General features: G+C 42.8%; 1 protein-coding gene across 1 annotated transcript; it reads left to right on the top strand.

Moving 5' to 3' along the window:
• Positions 1 to 782: 782 nt before the first annotated feature.
• On the top strand, positions 783 to 12,916 carry LOC139442616 (pinin-like). The gene is made up of 9 exons (XM_071223474.1): positions 783 to 912; positions 2,722 to 2,790; positions 3,160 to 3,219; positions 4,114 to 4,189; positions 4,477 to 4,574; positions 6,176 to 6,251; positions 7,914 to 8,069; positions 9,080 to 9,218; positions 9,871 to 12,916. Exons 1-9 carry the CDS (start codon positions 791 to 793, stop codon positions 11,205 to 11,207), a joined length of 2,133 nt encoding a protein of 710 aa, XP_071079575.1. The 5' UTR covers positions 783 to 790; the 3' UTR covers positions 11,208 to 12,916.
• Positions 12,917 to 17,800: the final 4,884 nt, after the last annotated feature.

Here is a 17,800-nt window from a genome sequence, read left to right as displayed (position 1 = left end):
GGATCATTTTCCCCAAACGGACTATGTTTGTCAATTTATAAGACTGTTTTCATGTTAACACACATCACATAGCAGTGTTGGAACTTCGGCTGACAAGGTAATAGCTTCCTGAAATATAAAAAATAAACTACAACTTTCGCTGAGTAGATGAAATGTAAAGGACTAGTCAATTAATAAATAAATACGAGGGTCATAAAAATAATACACATATTCGGGGAGGGCCATGATGAAATAGACAGTTTATAATCAAATACAATGTGCTTTTTCATCTTGTGTTTTTGGGGAGGGTCATGAAAAAAATGTACAATGACATGGGGAGGGTCATCTAAAATATGACAAGTATAATGGAAGGGCAGAGATTTTATTGTCTCTGGGACGGGTCATTTATTTCTGTAAAGTTGGGGAAGGGAGTTAATAAAAGGCAGATCTAATATCGCTTTTTACCAAGTAACTAGTTTCAACACTTGTGTTTTCAGACTTAAAAAAATCATTTATGACTTAAAAATAAACCATCAAATTTATGCTATACCTTAGTGTTCAATACCTTTAAAAAAGCAAAGAATTTAATTTATTCATTATGATGCGTAACATATTTTATTTTAAAGAAATGTACTTTTCTCTCTCAATAATTCTCACGACCGAACCTTAACTTAAGGCTTGATTTGATGGCTTTTTCCGACATACAGTACATTCATATTTCGTTTTAGAAAAAAAACTGGTTCCGTTATTTACCTTAGCATCAAGATTCGGATTTTCCGTATTTAAGTTATCACTCACGCTTTCCTTCAAAATGGCCGATGGAATGAAAGGAGTCGATGCTTTGCAAGAAGAGCTTTTGCGAGCCAAAGACAAACTGAAAGATGTAAATGAAAATATAAAGAAACTGACAGGAAGAGATCTAGAAGAACAAAGGTGCAATTAAGCATAATTTAGTAATGTCAACCCACGTGTAGGAAGAAAACTGACGCCGGGGTGACGGCATAAAAAAAAGTCCCAAACCGGCTCAGACCAATCTCTTGAAACCAGGCCTAATTCTAAAAACCTTTTTAATCATCATCTTTTAGACTAGGCAGTTGTATTGAATCCAGTTTACCGTGCACAGATGTCCGTTGTGTTCAATTTTGACTGACATTTGGCTGTTTTGTTTGTTTATTATCAATGATTCAGCTTTGTTGGTTGAATATTAGAGTTTTCAATCTTTTATATTGCTCCTTTCGCCCCTCAATTAGGCATACCTTATGATTAGCAGCTGGTTTAATATGGGTTATGGGATCTTACTGAGAGTGATGCTCGAGTTGAAGCCATAGATGTTCACCTGAAATGTTTACAAGGTTGAGTGGTAACATGAAACTGCTCCAGACACAAATGACTCAGGTTCCACAATTGACAATGGATTTTGGAAAAAATATTGGTAGAAGTTGATTACAAAGGAGTGAAAATTTGAAGCCATTGCTGCAATATAAATAGTTTTTGTATGACAAGTTTCCTTGTCAAGCAACTTGAGATTGAAGTAAATGCTATTACTCATAATATCAATCACTGTCTGGTTTGGACTTGATTATTTCCAGGGCACCATCAACATGGCCATGATAACTGTAATATTGCAATACATGCTGAAAGTGGTGTGACTCAATCACTGGCGTATTTTACATTTGAAAACAGGATTGATTGCTTGAATAAGGATATACTTTTCAATTAACGCATACAGTGTTATACCCAAGAGGGAATGTGCTGAATTGTATAGCATGTTTTGGCACATATGTTTTGACCATCTTGATAGTGTATCTATCGCCATAGGACATTTTCATGGTTATAAGTTATTGTCAAATGAATTATTGTCAGTTATTTCTGTTTTGCTTGAATGAAATCAATATCTAGGTGTTATTACTTCTGTAGCTGAAACATGTTCCTTGAACATTGAATCATGATGATTGGTTAGCTTAGTGCTTAAGGGTTTTCCCTTATCAGGCTAAAGGTTTGATTCCCCGCATAGGTACAATGTGTGAAACCCATAAGCATTAGAGACCCGTGAAGATCTGGAGTAGTATAGATCTTCAGCAACCCATTCTTGCAGTAAAAGGCAACTATGCTTGTCGTAAGAGGCGACTAACGGGATCGGATGGTCAGACTCGCTGATTTGATTGTTCCATGTCATTGTATCCCAATAGCTGGATTGTCTGGTCCAGACTCGATTATATACAGACAACCGTCATATAGCTGGAATAATGCTGAGTGGGGTGTTAAACAACAAACAAACAAACAAACATAAGCATTAGACATTGGTACAAGACCTATTGTCCTTACCAAACTGGGGGCCCGAAACCTATGATTGTGAGTTCGAATCCCATTTTGCCCCAATTATGTTTCTAGATTTGTCTGCACCATACCTGTGCTCGTGGGTTTCACCGAAGTGGTAAAGGCGTGAAACCTGCATCACTTCGGGCTTTCCTCCCACATTAAGCTGACATGCTGTGATATAACTTGTATAATGTTAAAAGCGTCGTTAAACCCAACTCACTCTCTCACCTTACCAAACTTCCCAATGGTTAAGATATCATAAAGACTAACTAGTAGAAGTTTGTCAATTTTAAGAGTTTTGTCGTATGTTGTAATTATAGGGACTAGTGGACTAACACTGTTAGTTTCTATCGCTGCCCATTTCTTATAATTATTTTCATTAAAATGCATAATGACAGTGTTTTTTCTGTAATTGTTTTTAAGGAATTTTGGTCGCCGTGACTTTGCAAGTCCCGATGGAAGAGGTCGAGGAAGGTTCTCCAACCTTGTCCGGTGAGAAAACTGATGAGTTATCATAGCTGAATGAAGGAACAATACATATTTTGTTCCATTCGTACTGGGTGCACGTTAGGCCCAATCACCCAAGACACTGCAATTCTCTGCAGAGTTGCATCCCTTAGGCTTGTCAGAAACTATGATTAATCCCAGATTAGCCCTTATAATGATCACTTTTCTGTGCAATAAATGATATTAATAATACTGATTTAAGTAGTAATAGGACAAACTTGTACTAGAATGGACATATTTCGTTACTTGCAGGTAAAGGCATATTGCAAACTACCCTAATGTCAGTTGTGTCCACCTAGTGTGTTGTTCATAACATGTTCATGTTTTACCTTGTACAATATTCATCTGTTTCAGGCGTCGATCTGACGATGGCCCAGCGGCAAAAAGGAGAGGTCTTGGAGGAGCTTTTGCCAGGTTGGAACTGTTAAGGAATAATGGTTTTCCGACGTTGTCTTAGCAAACTATGAAACTGTCACTAGTCCCACTAGTAATCTGCAGTGATTTGCACTGGTTAATAATAACATCATGGCTGGTTAGCCTACTTAATTGACAAATGGATTTAACATGTTTAGCTTCATGCACTGGGTACTGAAAAGTCATTTGAACTTGTCCAGGTACCAGCAACATTTTGAGAATAGAGAAGCTATGTCAACAATATAAAGAGCATGTCATCATATCCTGATGGTATGGATTGTTCTCATAACCACCAGATGTCATCAGTCAGCTGTTTCACTGGTCCATACTTGATTATTTACAGGCTGCCATCATTTTGATGGAGTTAAAAACAACCAAGGTCGATAGGCTGTGATATAAAACAACTTGACACTTGAAACTGCATTCTGACATCTAGCTGATGTAGATAACCTGACTGGTGACACACATGGTCCTATCGTACCATCGTTGTTGTTGATACAAGACTTCATAGACCCTGAAGATGCAGGTTAGAATAGGTCTTCAGCAACCCATGCTTACCGTGAAAGGCGACCATTCTTGATAGAAGAGGCGACTAATGGGATCAGGTGGTCAGGCTCGCTGACTTGGTTGATACATGCCATCGTATCCCAATAGCTGGATTATCTGGCCCAGACTTGATTATATACAGACATTGTTATTGTTATTCTTGGTTTGTCAGCGCCAATCCTACTTACATGGGTATCACCAAAGTGGTAAACATCTTAAAACCTGAATCGCTTTGGGCTTATCTATGACATCAAGGTGACTTGATTGAAATACAGTTCAAAGCCGTATTAAATCCTCCCCAGTCACTCACAATCTGCCGCAGTGTTATAACATGTTTCTTGTCCTCAGACTGGGCCTGCCGGTGGGGATGGCACAGCGTCGACAGCAGGAGGACAGCGGGGAGGAGGACGACGGAGAGGACAAGGTAAGTCGGAGGTCTGGGGTCAGGGTACAAAGTTAGTTGGGAATCCACTGGGGACAAGATCAGTTTGGGGTCAGGGTGGACAACTGTTATGAGACATTTGTTTTTTGTTTTTGTTTTGTACATGTGACATAGATTAAGATGACGTTGACATCATAGTATCAAAGATTGTACAACTTTTGAGGGATTTTATGCACGTTTTCATCTTGTTCATATTTGACTTCAACCCTTAAGCATGGTCGGAGGTATTGAGATGTGTGATAAACCTTGTGTTGATGATGGTGTTGTAGCCCGCAATCGCCTCAGCTGTTGTTGCTGCAGCCGGAGCCAAGAGATCTCGACGGGACATGATGCAGGAGCAGAGCCAGGACAGACAGGGCATGGCCAGGTACAGGACCAGGACCACGTCCTTGGGACATCCCTCATCTTTGCATGTGGTCTCCCTCATCCTTTACGCTTATTGCTGATTTTTTTTTAGCTCACCGGGTCCAAAGGACCAAGGTGAGCTTATGCCATACTGTGGCATCTGTCGTCCGTACGTCAACAATTCTTCATACGACTTCTTCTTCTGAACCACTAATTGGAAATTAACAAAATTTGACTGGAAGCATCCCTAGGTGGTGAAATGTATATTTTGTCTTGATTTGTAAATGTCCAGGTGAGGGATCCAGGCCCTAAGGGCCTCTTGTTGTTTGTTGTTTAACCACACTCAGCAATATTCAAGCTTTATGATGGCAGTCTGTAAAAAATCAAGTCTGGACCAGACAGTCCATTGATTGACAACATGAGCATCAATCTACGCAATTGGGAGACGATGTCATGCATCAACCAAGTCAGTTTTTTAGTTTTTTCTTGTTCTGTTGCAGGCTACCTCTTTGAAAAGAGGGCGGTGGGGTAGAGTAGTGGTTAAAGCATTTGCTCGTCATGCCAAAAACCTGGGTTTGATTCTCCACATGGGTACAATGTGTGAAGCTCATTTCTGGTGTCCCAAGCCTTGATATTGCTGGAATATTGCTGGAATATTGCTGATAGTTGCGTAAAACCATACTCACTCACTCTTTGAAAAGAGTAAGTCATGGTGATGTAACTTGTGACAAATCTCTGAGTCACTGCTAACATGGTTAAGGCTGTTGGTTTTATTATACCCCCGACAAAATGTAGGGGGTATTTAGTTATACCAAGATTCCGTGCGTCCATCTGTCCGTCCGTCCGAAAACTTTGTCCGCGCGATTTCTCTTAAACTTTTCAGTGGATTCATCTCAAACTTAGTACATATAATCCGTGTCATATGAAGGGGTGCAGTCCAAAGAAAAAAAATTGTTTTTATTAATTTTCCATTTTTTTATGAATTTTTCAAACCCTAGGCTAACCCTATCCTAGCTATTTAATTTGTAACTACTGACACTAGGCAGTTCGGGGGTATTAGTGAGCGACGCTCACTTTTACACTTGTTTCTGTTGGTTTGCAGATATCTATTTATTGTTTTAATACCACTTACTCCATGTACTCTAATGGATGTTCATAAAAAAATAAAATAAAAAATGCTTAACATGAAGCATCAATGAAATTAGTTTGTGTTGAAAGGAGGATTCATTGGGAAAGACGAAAGTTTGCACAGTGATGTGTTAACCCCAATGTTTGAAGCAGTGTACACCAATAAGAGATAAGTCCCTTTGATATGACGTCTGGTTGTGCAGTAATTTAGTGGGGAAAATGATAACATGTATCTGCCTTCTGTGAGCGCAGCAGGGGGTCATAAGTTCGTGAAATTGAGAAAATTAATTGAGATTTTGTTTCGACCTACTGATATGTTCATTTGAGAGACAATGTTTTATCGACCACAGATATTGTAAGAACAAAACAAAATCCTGTAGACTAAAAAGAAACTAACAGCATTGGCATTGTCCCTCCCTCTATGCTGCTGTGTCTTGGAGATGTGTGCCTGTAGCTGGCGTGTGAAATACCAGTGTTTGATTCCTCTGCTTGCAGAAACAAGAGGATGTTCGGCCTCCTCCTTGGAACACTGCAGAGGTTTAAACATGAAGCCAAGGAAAACAAAGACAAGGTGCGTGGAGAAACGTGGTGCTGATCACTGGCTGTTGTCAATGTGGTTGGAAGTTGGCAGATAGAATCAGGGTTTTTTGTTCAGGGTAACTGAATCATTGATTGAGATTGACCATCAGCACATCATGAGTCTTCACATTGACACCTTCAATGATTGGATTCAATATGGTTATGTTGAATACGTTATTAAATTAGATTTAAAAATTATGAGTGGGTGTGCAGGGGGATTTTATGTTTGTATTTTATCAAAGTGTTCAAGGCTTCTGTGTACATAAATATTTGATGGATGTGGCTTGCATGAATTGTTAATGTTTGATAGGACCAGGTTTACAATGGTGTATTTCAACAAACACAAGCTCATACAGCTGACACACATCAGCCGATGTGTATCTGTCTGGCTGTTGCTGTCTGTCTGATGCTGATGTGTGTCTGTCTCGGTCTACCTGCCTGGCTGTGTGGCTGATGTGTGTCTGTCTCTGTGTGGCTGATGTTTGTCTGTCTCTGTGTGGCTGATGTGTGATGGCTGGTGTGTGTGTCTGTCTGGCTGTGGCTGTCTGTCTGATGCTGATGTGTGTCTGTCTCGGGCTGTCTGAATGATGTCTGTCTCTGTGTGGCTGATGTGTGCCTAGCTCTGTGTCTGATGTGTGTCTGTCTGGCTGTCTGTGTGGCTGATGTGTGCCTGGCTGGCTGGCTGATGTGTGTCTGGCTGTCTGTGTGGCTGATGTGTGCCTGGCTGGCTGGCTGGCTGATGTGTGTCTGCCTGGCTGGCTGGCTGATGTGTGTCTGTCTCTGTGTCTGATTCATGCCTAGCTCTGTGTCTGATGTGTGTCTGCCTGGCTGGCTGGCTGATGTGTGGCTGGCTGGCTGTGTGGCTGATGTCTGCCTGGCTGGCTGGCTGGCTGATGTGTGTCTGTCTCGGGCTGTCTGAATGATGTCTGTCTCTGTGTGGCTGATGTCTGCCTGCCTGGCTGTGTGGCTGATGTGTGTCTGTCTCTGTGTGGCTGATGTGTGATGGCTGGTGTGTGTGTCTGTCTGGCTGTGGCTGTCTGTCTGATGCTGATGTGTGTCTGTCTCGGGCTGTCTGAATGATGTCTGTCTCTGTGTGGCTGATGTGTGCCTAGCTCTGTGTCTGATGTGTGTCTGTCTGGCTGTCTGTGTGGCTGATGTGTGCCTGGCTGGCTGGCTGATGTGTGTCTGCCTGGCTGGCTGGCTGATGTGTGTCTGCCTGGCTGGCTGGCTGATGTGTGTCTGCCTGGCTGGCTGATGTGTGTCTGCCTGGCTGGCTGGCTGGCTGATATGTGTCTGTCTCTGTGGCTGATGTGTGCCTAGCTCTGTGGCTGATGTGTGTCTGCCTGGTTGGCTGGCTGGCTGATGTGTGTCTGTCTCTGTGTCTGTTGGTGTCTGTCTCTCTCTCTGTCTGTGTCTGCCTGGCTGGCTGATGTGTGTCTGTCTGGCTGGCTGATGTGTCTGTTGCTGTGTCTGATGTGTGTCTGGCTGGCTGGCTGGCTGGCGGATGTGTGTCTGTCTCTGTGTCTGATTTGTGCCTAGCTCTGTGGCTGATGTGTGCCTAGCTCTGTGGCTGATGTGTGTCTGCCTGGTTGATGTGTTTCTGTCTGTCTGACATTGATGTGTGTCTTGCTGATGTCTGCCTGTGTGTCTGCAGGAGGAGCAGAGGAAGAAGATTGAGGAGAAACTGGAGTCGAAGGCCAAGCAGGAGAAGGCCCGACTTGTCCAGGAGAAGAAACAGCTGGTGCAGGAATTTGAGCAGGAGCAGGCAAAGATACATCGACTTGAACAGAAGATGGAGCTGGTCAGACAGGTGTGTATCCCACCCTTCGTCGGGATGCTGGCTAGCCCTAGGCATGGGTGGATCAGGTTGCAATTGGTTCAAATCCCAGATTAGCCGTTATTATGATCCTTGGTCTGTCTGCACCATATCTGTGCTCCTGAGATTCATGATGTTGATAAGCATCTGCGGCATAAAGGGCTGGCACATCTTTTAATACCGGTCACAGATTAGTGGACACTTATCTACTGTGTGTTTGTTTTAATGTACATATGTTACGTAGTATTGATCCAACATGACAGGAAACATTCTGTCTATGATCACAAACCTCTGTCAGATTGTGTCTGGCTACAAACGAGGTCTGCTGGGAAGTGTGTTAACTTGTCTCACAGATTGTCCATGTCTTCCCCCCTTGTGGGCAAAGCTGTGGACCTGTGAAGATCCGGATTAGAATAGGCCTTCAGCAACCCATGCTTGTCGTAAGAGGCGACAATGCTCTTTGTAAGTGGCGACAAATGGGATCGGGTGGTCAGGCTAACTGACGTGGTTCATGCAGGTCATTGTATCCTAATACGTGGATCGATGCTCATGGTATCAATCACTGGATCGTCTGGTTCAGACTTGACTATTTACAGGCCCCCATCATGTAGCTAGAGTTTTGCTGAGTGGGGCTGTAAAGAACAAACTACAAACAAACAAAGCACAGCTGTGAAGTGCATTGTTAGTTTGTCACTGATGTTTCTAAGAGTGGTGGGAACGTGGCTCACTTGCTGTAGCCTGGTGGGCTTGTGACTGCCTCCCTGGTGCAGTGGATAGAGCCTCTGTCTGGAGAGTGGAATGTTGGTGGTTTGTACCCTGTGATACCAAAAGATGTTAAAAGATGGTACTTGTTGTTACCCTGCTTGGTGCCAGGCATTAAGGGGATAAAACAAGGACTGGCTCGAAATCAGTGTACTGTGTATATGTAGTTGAGTAGCCATTGTTAAACTGGTATGGTATCTCGGTGAACAGCTAGTGTTGTTACAGGAGAGGTTTTGTTTCAGCACGACAACTGGGCCCTGGAGACCAAGAAGTTGGAGAACTTCATCTGCACCAAGACCAAACCTCAGATATTTTACCTGCCCAAAGGCCTGATCAGCTCCACTGAGACCAAGCTGAAGGAAACCAAAGCTGTTGTAGACAGTGAGTGTGTTACGTCATTCATCAATACACATGGGACAGGGCTATGGTAAAGTCTGATGGTTAATGGTGCTTGGATCAGTTTTTCGAATAAGGTCTGTCCGTAGGCCTGTAGAAGGTAGATCTTGTGTTGGGCTGTTGTTTCAAAGATGTGTGGGTCCTTATGGCCGGCCGTGTCTGTTTATTTGTCACAATAAGCTGCAGTTTTTCAAATAAGGGCCTAATAAGGGCCTGCAGCTTCTAAAGTCTGTGGGTCCTGATGGCAGCCTGACAATATTTTTTATTTCAAACACTGTCCTGGATCATAAGCAAAATCACAATACAATATGTAGCTCAGCTCAGAAAGAGTTTCTTACTCGTGCATAGTCTGATACATTAGGCTTTCATCCACATCACTATAAAACCGGCATTGTTCGGACGAGTACAAGGAGACACATCCCTCTAGATAAGTGCTCTAAACTTGAACACATTGTTGAACTGCATTTCACCCCACCTGCTTCACATGTTGAATACAGAAAAGTTACATGTTTCAAGGTAAAGGGACTCCCCTTATTATTGCAATAGTTTAGTGGCTCCACTATGTCATGCTATATATGGTTCCACTATGTCCTGCTATATATGGTATGGTTTCTGATTGTGGAGTTCCTTTTTTCAGAGATGATTAAGGACAGACGGGCCAAGTTGGAGGAGGAGATCGAGGACATGATGACTCGCGAGATTGAGAGGGAGGAGAGACTGAGGGCACGCAGGGAGAGTGGGGAGGGAGTGAGGGGAGGGGCTCGAAGACAGGAAGAAGAACAGGAGGACCTGGAGGAGGACGAGGACGACCAGGATAAGTTTGATCAGATTGAGGAGAATGAGGTGGTGCTGGAGGAGAGGAAGAATGGTGAGGGGGAAGTTGGGGCCGGTGATGAAAGGAGGGTGGATGTGAGGCAGGTGGTGGCTGCAGCAACAGAGGAGGGAGGGGGAGGGGGGGATGGAGATGGAGATGGAGAGGGGGCGAAGATGGAAGGAGTGAAGGAAGGGGAGGAGGAGAATGAGGAGGGGGAGATTGAGTCGGAGAAGGAAAGTGGTGAGTTGGAGAGGGAAAGAAGGCGTGTGAAGAGTGGTGAGGATGGAGAGAAGAAAGGGGTGGAAAGGAAGTCAAAAGATGGACAGAAAAACAGTAGGTCCACGGATGGAGAGAAAGTTAGTAGCAGGTCAAGTGATGGAGAGAAAGACATAAGTAGGGCAAAGGATGGAGAGAAAGACATAGTCAGGCCAAGTGACAATGAGAAAGCTAGACATAGGTCAAGTGATGGCGAGAAAGCTAGAAGTAGGTCAAGTGATGATGAAAAAGCTAGAAGTAGGTCAAGGGAGGGAGAGAAAGCTAGAAGTAGGTCAAAGGATGGGAAAGACAGAAGTAGTTCAAGGGATGGGAAAGCTAGAAGTAGGTCAAAGGATCGGAAAGCCAGAAGTAGGTCGAGGGATGGGAAAGACAAAAATGTGTCTAAAGATGACAAAGAACAGACTCAGTCAACAAAGGACAGAAGTAAATCAACAGAGGGAAAAGATAAGAGTAGTGAGAGGGAGAGGAGAAAGAGTGGTGCAAAGGAGAGAGAAAGGCGGCGGTCCAGAAGTAGAAGTCGTAGCAGAGACCGTGAGAGGAAGAGAGAAAGGCGGAGTGATAAGGATGGCGAGAAGGAGAATAGGAAAAGCAAGCATGATGAGGACCGCAGCAAGAGGAGAAGTGAGAGGAAGGAGAGGAGGAGGAGGAGTTCAGAGAGGGACAGAAGCAGGGATAGGACGGACGAGAAAAAGAGAAAGGTGGATGAGGAAACTAGACATGCTAAGGACGATAAGGGCAGGCGATTGAGTGATCCACGAGATGATGATAAGAGTAAAGATGGAGGGGCTAAAGATGGGGAGGTCAAGGACTTGGAGGAGGGGGAGGTGGAGGAGGAGCGACGGACAGTTGACCAGGAGACCAGGCAGGAGAAGCCATCGGATTGAACCACCTCCCAGAGCAGGTTGCACTTGTAGATACCGCGGAGCCAAGGATGTTGCATATTTTTAAATTAAGCATGTTAGTATTTGTAGAAAGTGTGTCCACAGAAATGGCTGAATGATAAATTCACAGAATAGATTCTGTTGATTATTGAATGAATTTGTGTCAAGATGTTTCTCTCAAACATGTGTTAGGGTTGAGAGTTTTCAAATGTCTCTGAAGATTATAGATATTGAATGGAAGATACTGAGATTTGACAGGAATCATGAACATTCTTGCATCAGGAACCACTTTATTGGAGTATATTTTAATCAGCTTGTTTCACTGATATCAGCTCATTAATATGGAAATCAGTGGACATTAACTGAGACACTTGTGGACTGAGTGTATGTTAGCTGTTTTAGAATCAGGTTATTAACTCATACAAGTTGTTCTGCATCTTACTGGATCATCTTCATCTGAATCATGCATTCATCTCGTAGACATGAACCTTGGTTACCTATCATTCACACTGTTAACATGGACATCAAGCCAACATCTGGTTACCTTTCAGGTATGAATTAAATTAATGGACGTTGGTTTGGTCAGGCAGACAAACCATTTTACGAACTGTAATGAACATAAATCCCATCCTCTGTGTTGACTTGGACTGTATTGAAGCTGATGGATGGACGGACCGACCGACTGACCGACATCTGTGACCAGGACTTAGATCACTGTAGGCTGACTTGAACCAACTGCCCATCATATTAACATCAATGGACATCCCAGATCAGTAGATGTGTTACATAGTGACATCTTAAGGTCAGCTTCCACATCTTTGGCATCTCCTATACTTTAGCCTCTTCTTCAACTACTTTACACAAAGGTCTGTGTACTCCTGTCTACCATTCTCCAAGTAGTGAATAGATTAGTTTTCATGCTGTGATAAGTTCCACTATCCTCTGTTGATAACTACATACAGCATGGGGACTGTAAGGTGGAAGATGGGATTATCCATGTGGTGTCTGTCTGTCTGTCCATGCAGGGATACGTGTAGCGTCTACTGGAGATTGAGGATCATGTAAAGTGCTGAATGGGATGTCCGCGTATATTTCAATGAATATAATATTGCATTTGAAGGAAAGTAACTTTGATATGTTAACGAGAACTGATTGGTTGTGATCAGTTAAACAACCAAACACGTCAACAAGTATAATAAACCAAGTTTAAGTAAGTTCATTTAGTGCATTTCTGGAAGTGTTTTATAAATGTGTTAAGGACTTCCTTTTAAGCCTTCAGGATTGAATATGAGTGTTAGTGTTTCATACTGAATTGGCAGGATTGTCCACTTACAAAAGTCTTCATAAATATAATTCCGGTTCTGCCCAAAGGTAATTTAGATGTAGATATTGTTAGGATAAGATGAGCATAAAAATGATATTGCATATAGTCCTTTTGTATTTTCATAGTGTTCTATAATATATTGAGGTAAAAGTTTGTCAGTAAAGAAGTGATGAATTCATTCCCAGTTAGATGTTTCTCGGAAACATATCATTTGCTTGTTCACGTTCAGATTGTTCCTCTTGTAGTGATTGTCCAGTGAAGCTTATGTTCTCAGGCTTAATCGCAATGGTTTGTAACAAGTGTTTTTGGCATAATGTCTTATTTTCGTTCATTTTCACCTTTTCATTTCTCACATATGTAATAACGCGCCAAATTTATAAGAAATAAATATGTAAGAATAGACTCCACGGGTTTGTATTTTTTACTGAGAAAAGATGAAATATAGCCTTTCAGTTCAGCCTGACGACCAAACCATGAGGCTGAAGGGTTGTTTTGTCTATGAATATGCATGTATTTCGCTGAAAGGATCTTGTGGTTCACACTATCAACCACTGGTTTATTCCGCAGGACAAAGTCATATTGCCAGAACCATGTTGGTTATGGTGTATAACAACATTCATGTATACCAACAATCTCGTTGCCATGGTTTCATTGATTTTAACTTGAGGGGCATTGGCCATACAAGACTCCTTTCATAATACACCTATACTTGTCACATATTGTTTTACAATTCAGACTGTGTGACTCTAAGTTTATTATATTATATTTAACTGGCCCCAATTTGCTTAACTGGAGACCGCCTCCGTGGTTTAGTTGTAAAGCGTCCGCCCGGAGAGCGGAAGGTCCGGGGTTCGATCCCCGGCCATGTCATACCAAAAGATGTTAAAAGATGGTACTTGTTGTTACCCTTAAGGGGCTAAAACAAGGACTGGTCTGCTTGGAGTCAGTATACTGTGTCTGGGTGGGGTATTCATGTTAAACTGCGGCATGGTATCTCAGTTGGCTAGCACTATAAATCAGCATCAGTCTGGGCTAGTACAAGCAGCCACACACACTCACCTGAATGCACATCGCTATATAAGTGAAATAATCTTGGATGCCATGTTAAACCCCATTTCACCTCACCTTAACTGGAGCATGTCGTCATATAGCTTGAAAAGTGTTGTAAGTGGTGTTAATCAACAACAAACAATACATATACATTCCAGACAAGAATTATTAAAATCAAAGGCAAAAGAATGTAACTTCTCTATTTTTGTTATATGTGCACGCTCTCTGAACTTGCTGATAGTCAACAGTAGTGTGTATTGATATTTTATGTCCGTTTCAGTTACTTTTGTTAACGTCTATAACGTCTCATATCACATTACCTGTAAAAGTTAAATACACATTGACTCCTGCTTGGAGTGGGGGATGAGTTAGTTACACCACATATCCCTTGGTATATTGGCACAAACGACTCGAAATATATGGGTATAACTTTCTTATCCACTGATGGCTCCCACATCGAGTAAATTTGTTTGTTCTTTAACGCTGCACTCAGCTATATTCCAGCTATATGACGACGGTCTGTAAATAATCGAGTCTGAACCAGACAATCCAATGATTGATGTCGTGAGCATCGATCAACGCAATTGGGAAACGATGACATGCATCAACAAAGTCACCGAGCCTGACCACCCGATTCCGCAAGTCGCCTCTTACGACAAGCATACTCGCGATTCAGAACAGTGAAATCTCCTGCTAACATTTCGACAGTTATACCATTAACGACATCTCTATTAGTAAAGGAAGTCTTTCAGTTTTCGATTCTTACAACAAATGTTCGGCACACCTCATGGTGCGTGGGTTGCCATGTGGTCAGAGGTACTGCGAGATGCAATGCAGAGCTCGGACCATTAGACGTGCCAGCATCCACTGGTCGTGGGGTCGAATCCAGATTTGGCTCGGATATTACCTTTGATGTGTCAGCGTTTCTTCCAAACGTGTTAAACATCTCGGAGTGGCCGTCGGCCTCGTCTGCGAGTTTGTTTGTTATTATAAGTTAATGGTCCTGTGACTGACTCAAGTTAGTTTAGTGTTTCTTGGTCCAGATCATGTCTTTTCGAATGTATATGATGTCCGCCCACTAAGTGACTGCAAACTGGGTGTGGAACCAGTTCTTTGTGTCCATGGCGTGCTACTGTGAAACGCGACCCCCACCCCCCTTGTCGCCATTCTCCAATTAGGGGCAGTGTCGGGTCACCGGGGATACAAGTTAACCTTGTTCGGTCTCTTGCATGATGATAAGGAGGAAGTCTTATCCACCAGGAGCTGGATAACAGGCTCACCAGATCACAGGTGGAATCTTATCTGGAGTTTCAGGAGACCGCGGATAACGGGCAAGTTCATACTTCCTTGATTCCCGTTAACTGAGGCACGTGACGGTTTCTTATGCTTGGGCCAAGCACGGATGTATATATACGTCTTTGGGCCAAGGCACCGCGCGCTGTATGCGATGAAATCCTCCTTTTATAAGTAAAGGGGAGCTGTGCTCGCATCAATTTACAGCCCCAGCAAGTTGAATAGAATTATTCGAAAACCATTATGTCTGCATGTTAATTTAACATATATTGACAAGCATTAATGATTGCCATATTTTTCAAGCGATGTCGGGACGACCGTCTACGTGGTCTAGTGGGTAGAGCGTCTGCCCGGAGAGCGGAATTAGGTCGGTGTTTTAACCACATGGTGACCCGTGAAGATCCGAGTTAGAAATGGTTTTCAGCAACCCATGCTTGCATGCCGTAACAGGCGACTTTGCTTGTATGGGGCGACTAACGGGATCGGGTGGTCAGGCTCGCTTTTTTGGTTGATGCATGTCATCGTATCACAATCGCATGGATCGATGCTCATGATATCAGTCACTAGATGATCTGGTCCAGACTTGATTATTTACAGACCGCCGTTATATAGCGTCATGGGTCATTTAAGGGATGAACACACGTTCGCATTAGCATTACAGTAATAAGTGATTCAGTATCGTTTTATGTCGTTTAAGCAATAGTCCAGAAATATAACATCAGAGGACCTCAGAAATGCGCTTCACACATTGTACCCATGTTGGGAATCGAACCCGGGCCTTCGGCGTGAAGAGCGAACGCTTTAACCACTGGACCACCCCACTGCACAACCACCATAAGAAGCAGCTTGCGTTCTGTTGATCTCAGTTCAGTTACCACTGACATCAGGGCCCACTTGCACAAAACGATCTTAGCGCTAAGACTATTGTAAGCCTATGTTAAAGTATGGGAGTTACGATCATCTTAGCGCTAAGTTCGCTTTGTGCAAGTGGGCCCTGGTCATATATAGGCAATTACGTTCGTTTGTTATGATGCCGACGTCATCAGCATTGCTGCGTCAGTTCTGTTCTCAGATGAGTGCAATCTTTCCATCCATGATGGCCGTAGGCGGGTTTTCAGTCGGCCCCAGGAATGTTGTGGGGATGCTGCAGTCGTGTCGCCTAATCGTTATGGTGGTTTTACGCCGCTTTTAACAATAGTCCAGCAATACCACGGTGGGGGGACACCAGAAATGGGCTTCACACATTGTACCCATGTCGGGAATCGAACCCGGGTCTTCGGCGTGACGAGCGAACGCATTAACCACTAGTCTACCCGACCGCCCCTCCAGGTTAGAATTGGTCACTGGCAATCTATATGCTGGTTGTAAGAGGCGACCAAAGGATCGGATGCAAGGTCAGGCGCTATGACGTTGATAATTGCGTGTCATCGTAACCCGGTGGCGTGGATCGTTACTCACAATATCGATCACTGGATGGGATTTACAGGCCGCATCATCGTCACATAGCCGGAATATTGCCGAGTGTGGCGTTAAAACAATAAACAATCAGCTCACGACCTTTCAATCCAACCACTGGCTGCCTACTTCCTGTGTTGTTTTTTTGGTTTGATTTGGAACTAACGCTCAATATATTCATTTTCAACCAATATGGCTTTATTACTTTTGGAAATTGTTTTTCGGTCACATATCATGTAGAGGTGACCTTTCAACAGCTGAGTATGTATATGCACCAGAGGCTGCCTACACATGCATATGAGTGTTTTGAGTGAGTGAGTTAATATTTAAAGTCACATCGGCAATTTTCCAGCCATATAGTGACTATGAGTGTTATGAATTTCGAAAGGGAGCGTTTCAAATTCAAGATTGACAATGAATGAATTACTGCTGGGCGTGAACATCTCACCAACATGTGTATGTACCCACTTGATATTCTAGCGAATGAGGACTCCCCCCCTAAAAAATATATAAAAAAAAATAAATAAATAAATATAAAAAATTAAAAAATAATAAATAAATAAATAAATAGATAAATAAAATAATTATAGATTAAAAATGAAATAAAATAAATATGGAATTGCTATGGTACCGACGTCATCAGCATTGCTGCATCAGTTCTGTTCTCAGATGAGTGCAATCTTTCCTTCCATGATGGACCTGTGAAGATTCCGGGCTGAGAGGTCTTCAGCAACCCATGCTTGCCGTAAAGGGTGACTATGCTTGTCGTAAAAGGCGACTACGGGGTCGGGTGGTCAGGCTCGCTGACTTGGTTGATGCATGTCATCGATCACAATTGCGTTGATCGATGCTCACGATATTAATCACTGGATTGTCTGGTCCAGACTCGCTTATTTACAGACCGCCGTCATATAGCTGGAATATTGCTGAGTGCGGCGTTAAACAACAAACCAACCAAACAACCTTCCATGATGACCGTAGGTGGGTTTTCAATAAAATAGAATAATACAAAATAATAAAAATAAATGGTTTATAAATGGTCTCTGCTAATTAATATAGAAGCCGATATTCCCATCAAAGGTCAATATCGTTCAGTCATGGATCTATTTTGTATTACATTTAAGTTGATTTGTTTATCGTCTCTCTATATTTGCAAGATGTTTATCCTGTAATAAGGGGCTAGCTGCCTCTTTTAGAAGTGTGGAAAGAAGATGAACACATTTAGGAACTTCGTGATTTAGACAGACTGCCAATTTGTTATTGTTCGAGAGGAAAAAAGAGGAGATCGGGAGAATGACTTCTATCTGCGCACTTTTCCTGGCCTGTGGGATAGGAACCCGACCGTGCGTGAACGTATTCCAAAGATGCATTACGGGGCAAAATGCCAAGAAAAATATTACTAACAAATTGCTTTGATACGAGGTAAATATTAGAGAGGATTTCAAATATACTTGTGTTGATCAGACAGATTATG

This window comes from Haliotis cracherodii, unplaced genomic scaffold (assembly GCF_022045235.1).
Source record: "Haliotis cracherodii isolate W230 unplaced genomic scaffold, xgHalCrac1.p SCAF_5, whole genome shotgun sequence".
Lineage (NCBI taxonomy): Eukaryota > Metazoa > Mollusca > Gastropoda > Lepetellida > Haliotidae > Haliotis > Haliotis cracherodii.
This window is presented reverse-complemented; position numbering and strand designations above follow the sequence as displayed.

What these genes read in the sequence shown, in the direction of transcription:
- LOC139442616 (XM_071223474.1), top strand. Translation starts at nt 791, where the DNA reads ATGGCCGATGGAATGAAAGGAGTCGATGCTTTGCAAGAAGAGCTTTTG. An exon ending in GACAGACAGGGCATGGCCAG is followed by an intron (nt 4,575 to 6,175) that starts GTACAGGACCAG and finishes CTCTGCTTGCAG; the next exon opens with AAACAAGAGGATGTTCGGCC. An exon ending in AGATGGAGCTGGTCAGACAG is followed by an intron (nt 8,070 to 9,079) that starts GTGTGTATCCCA and finishes GTTTTGTTTCAG; the next exon opens with CACGACAACTGGGCCCTGGA.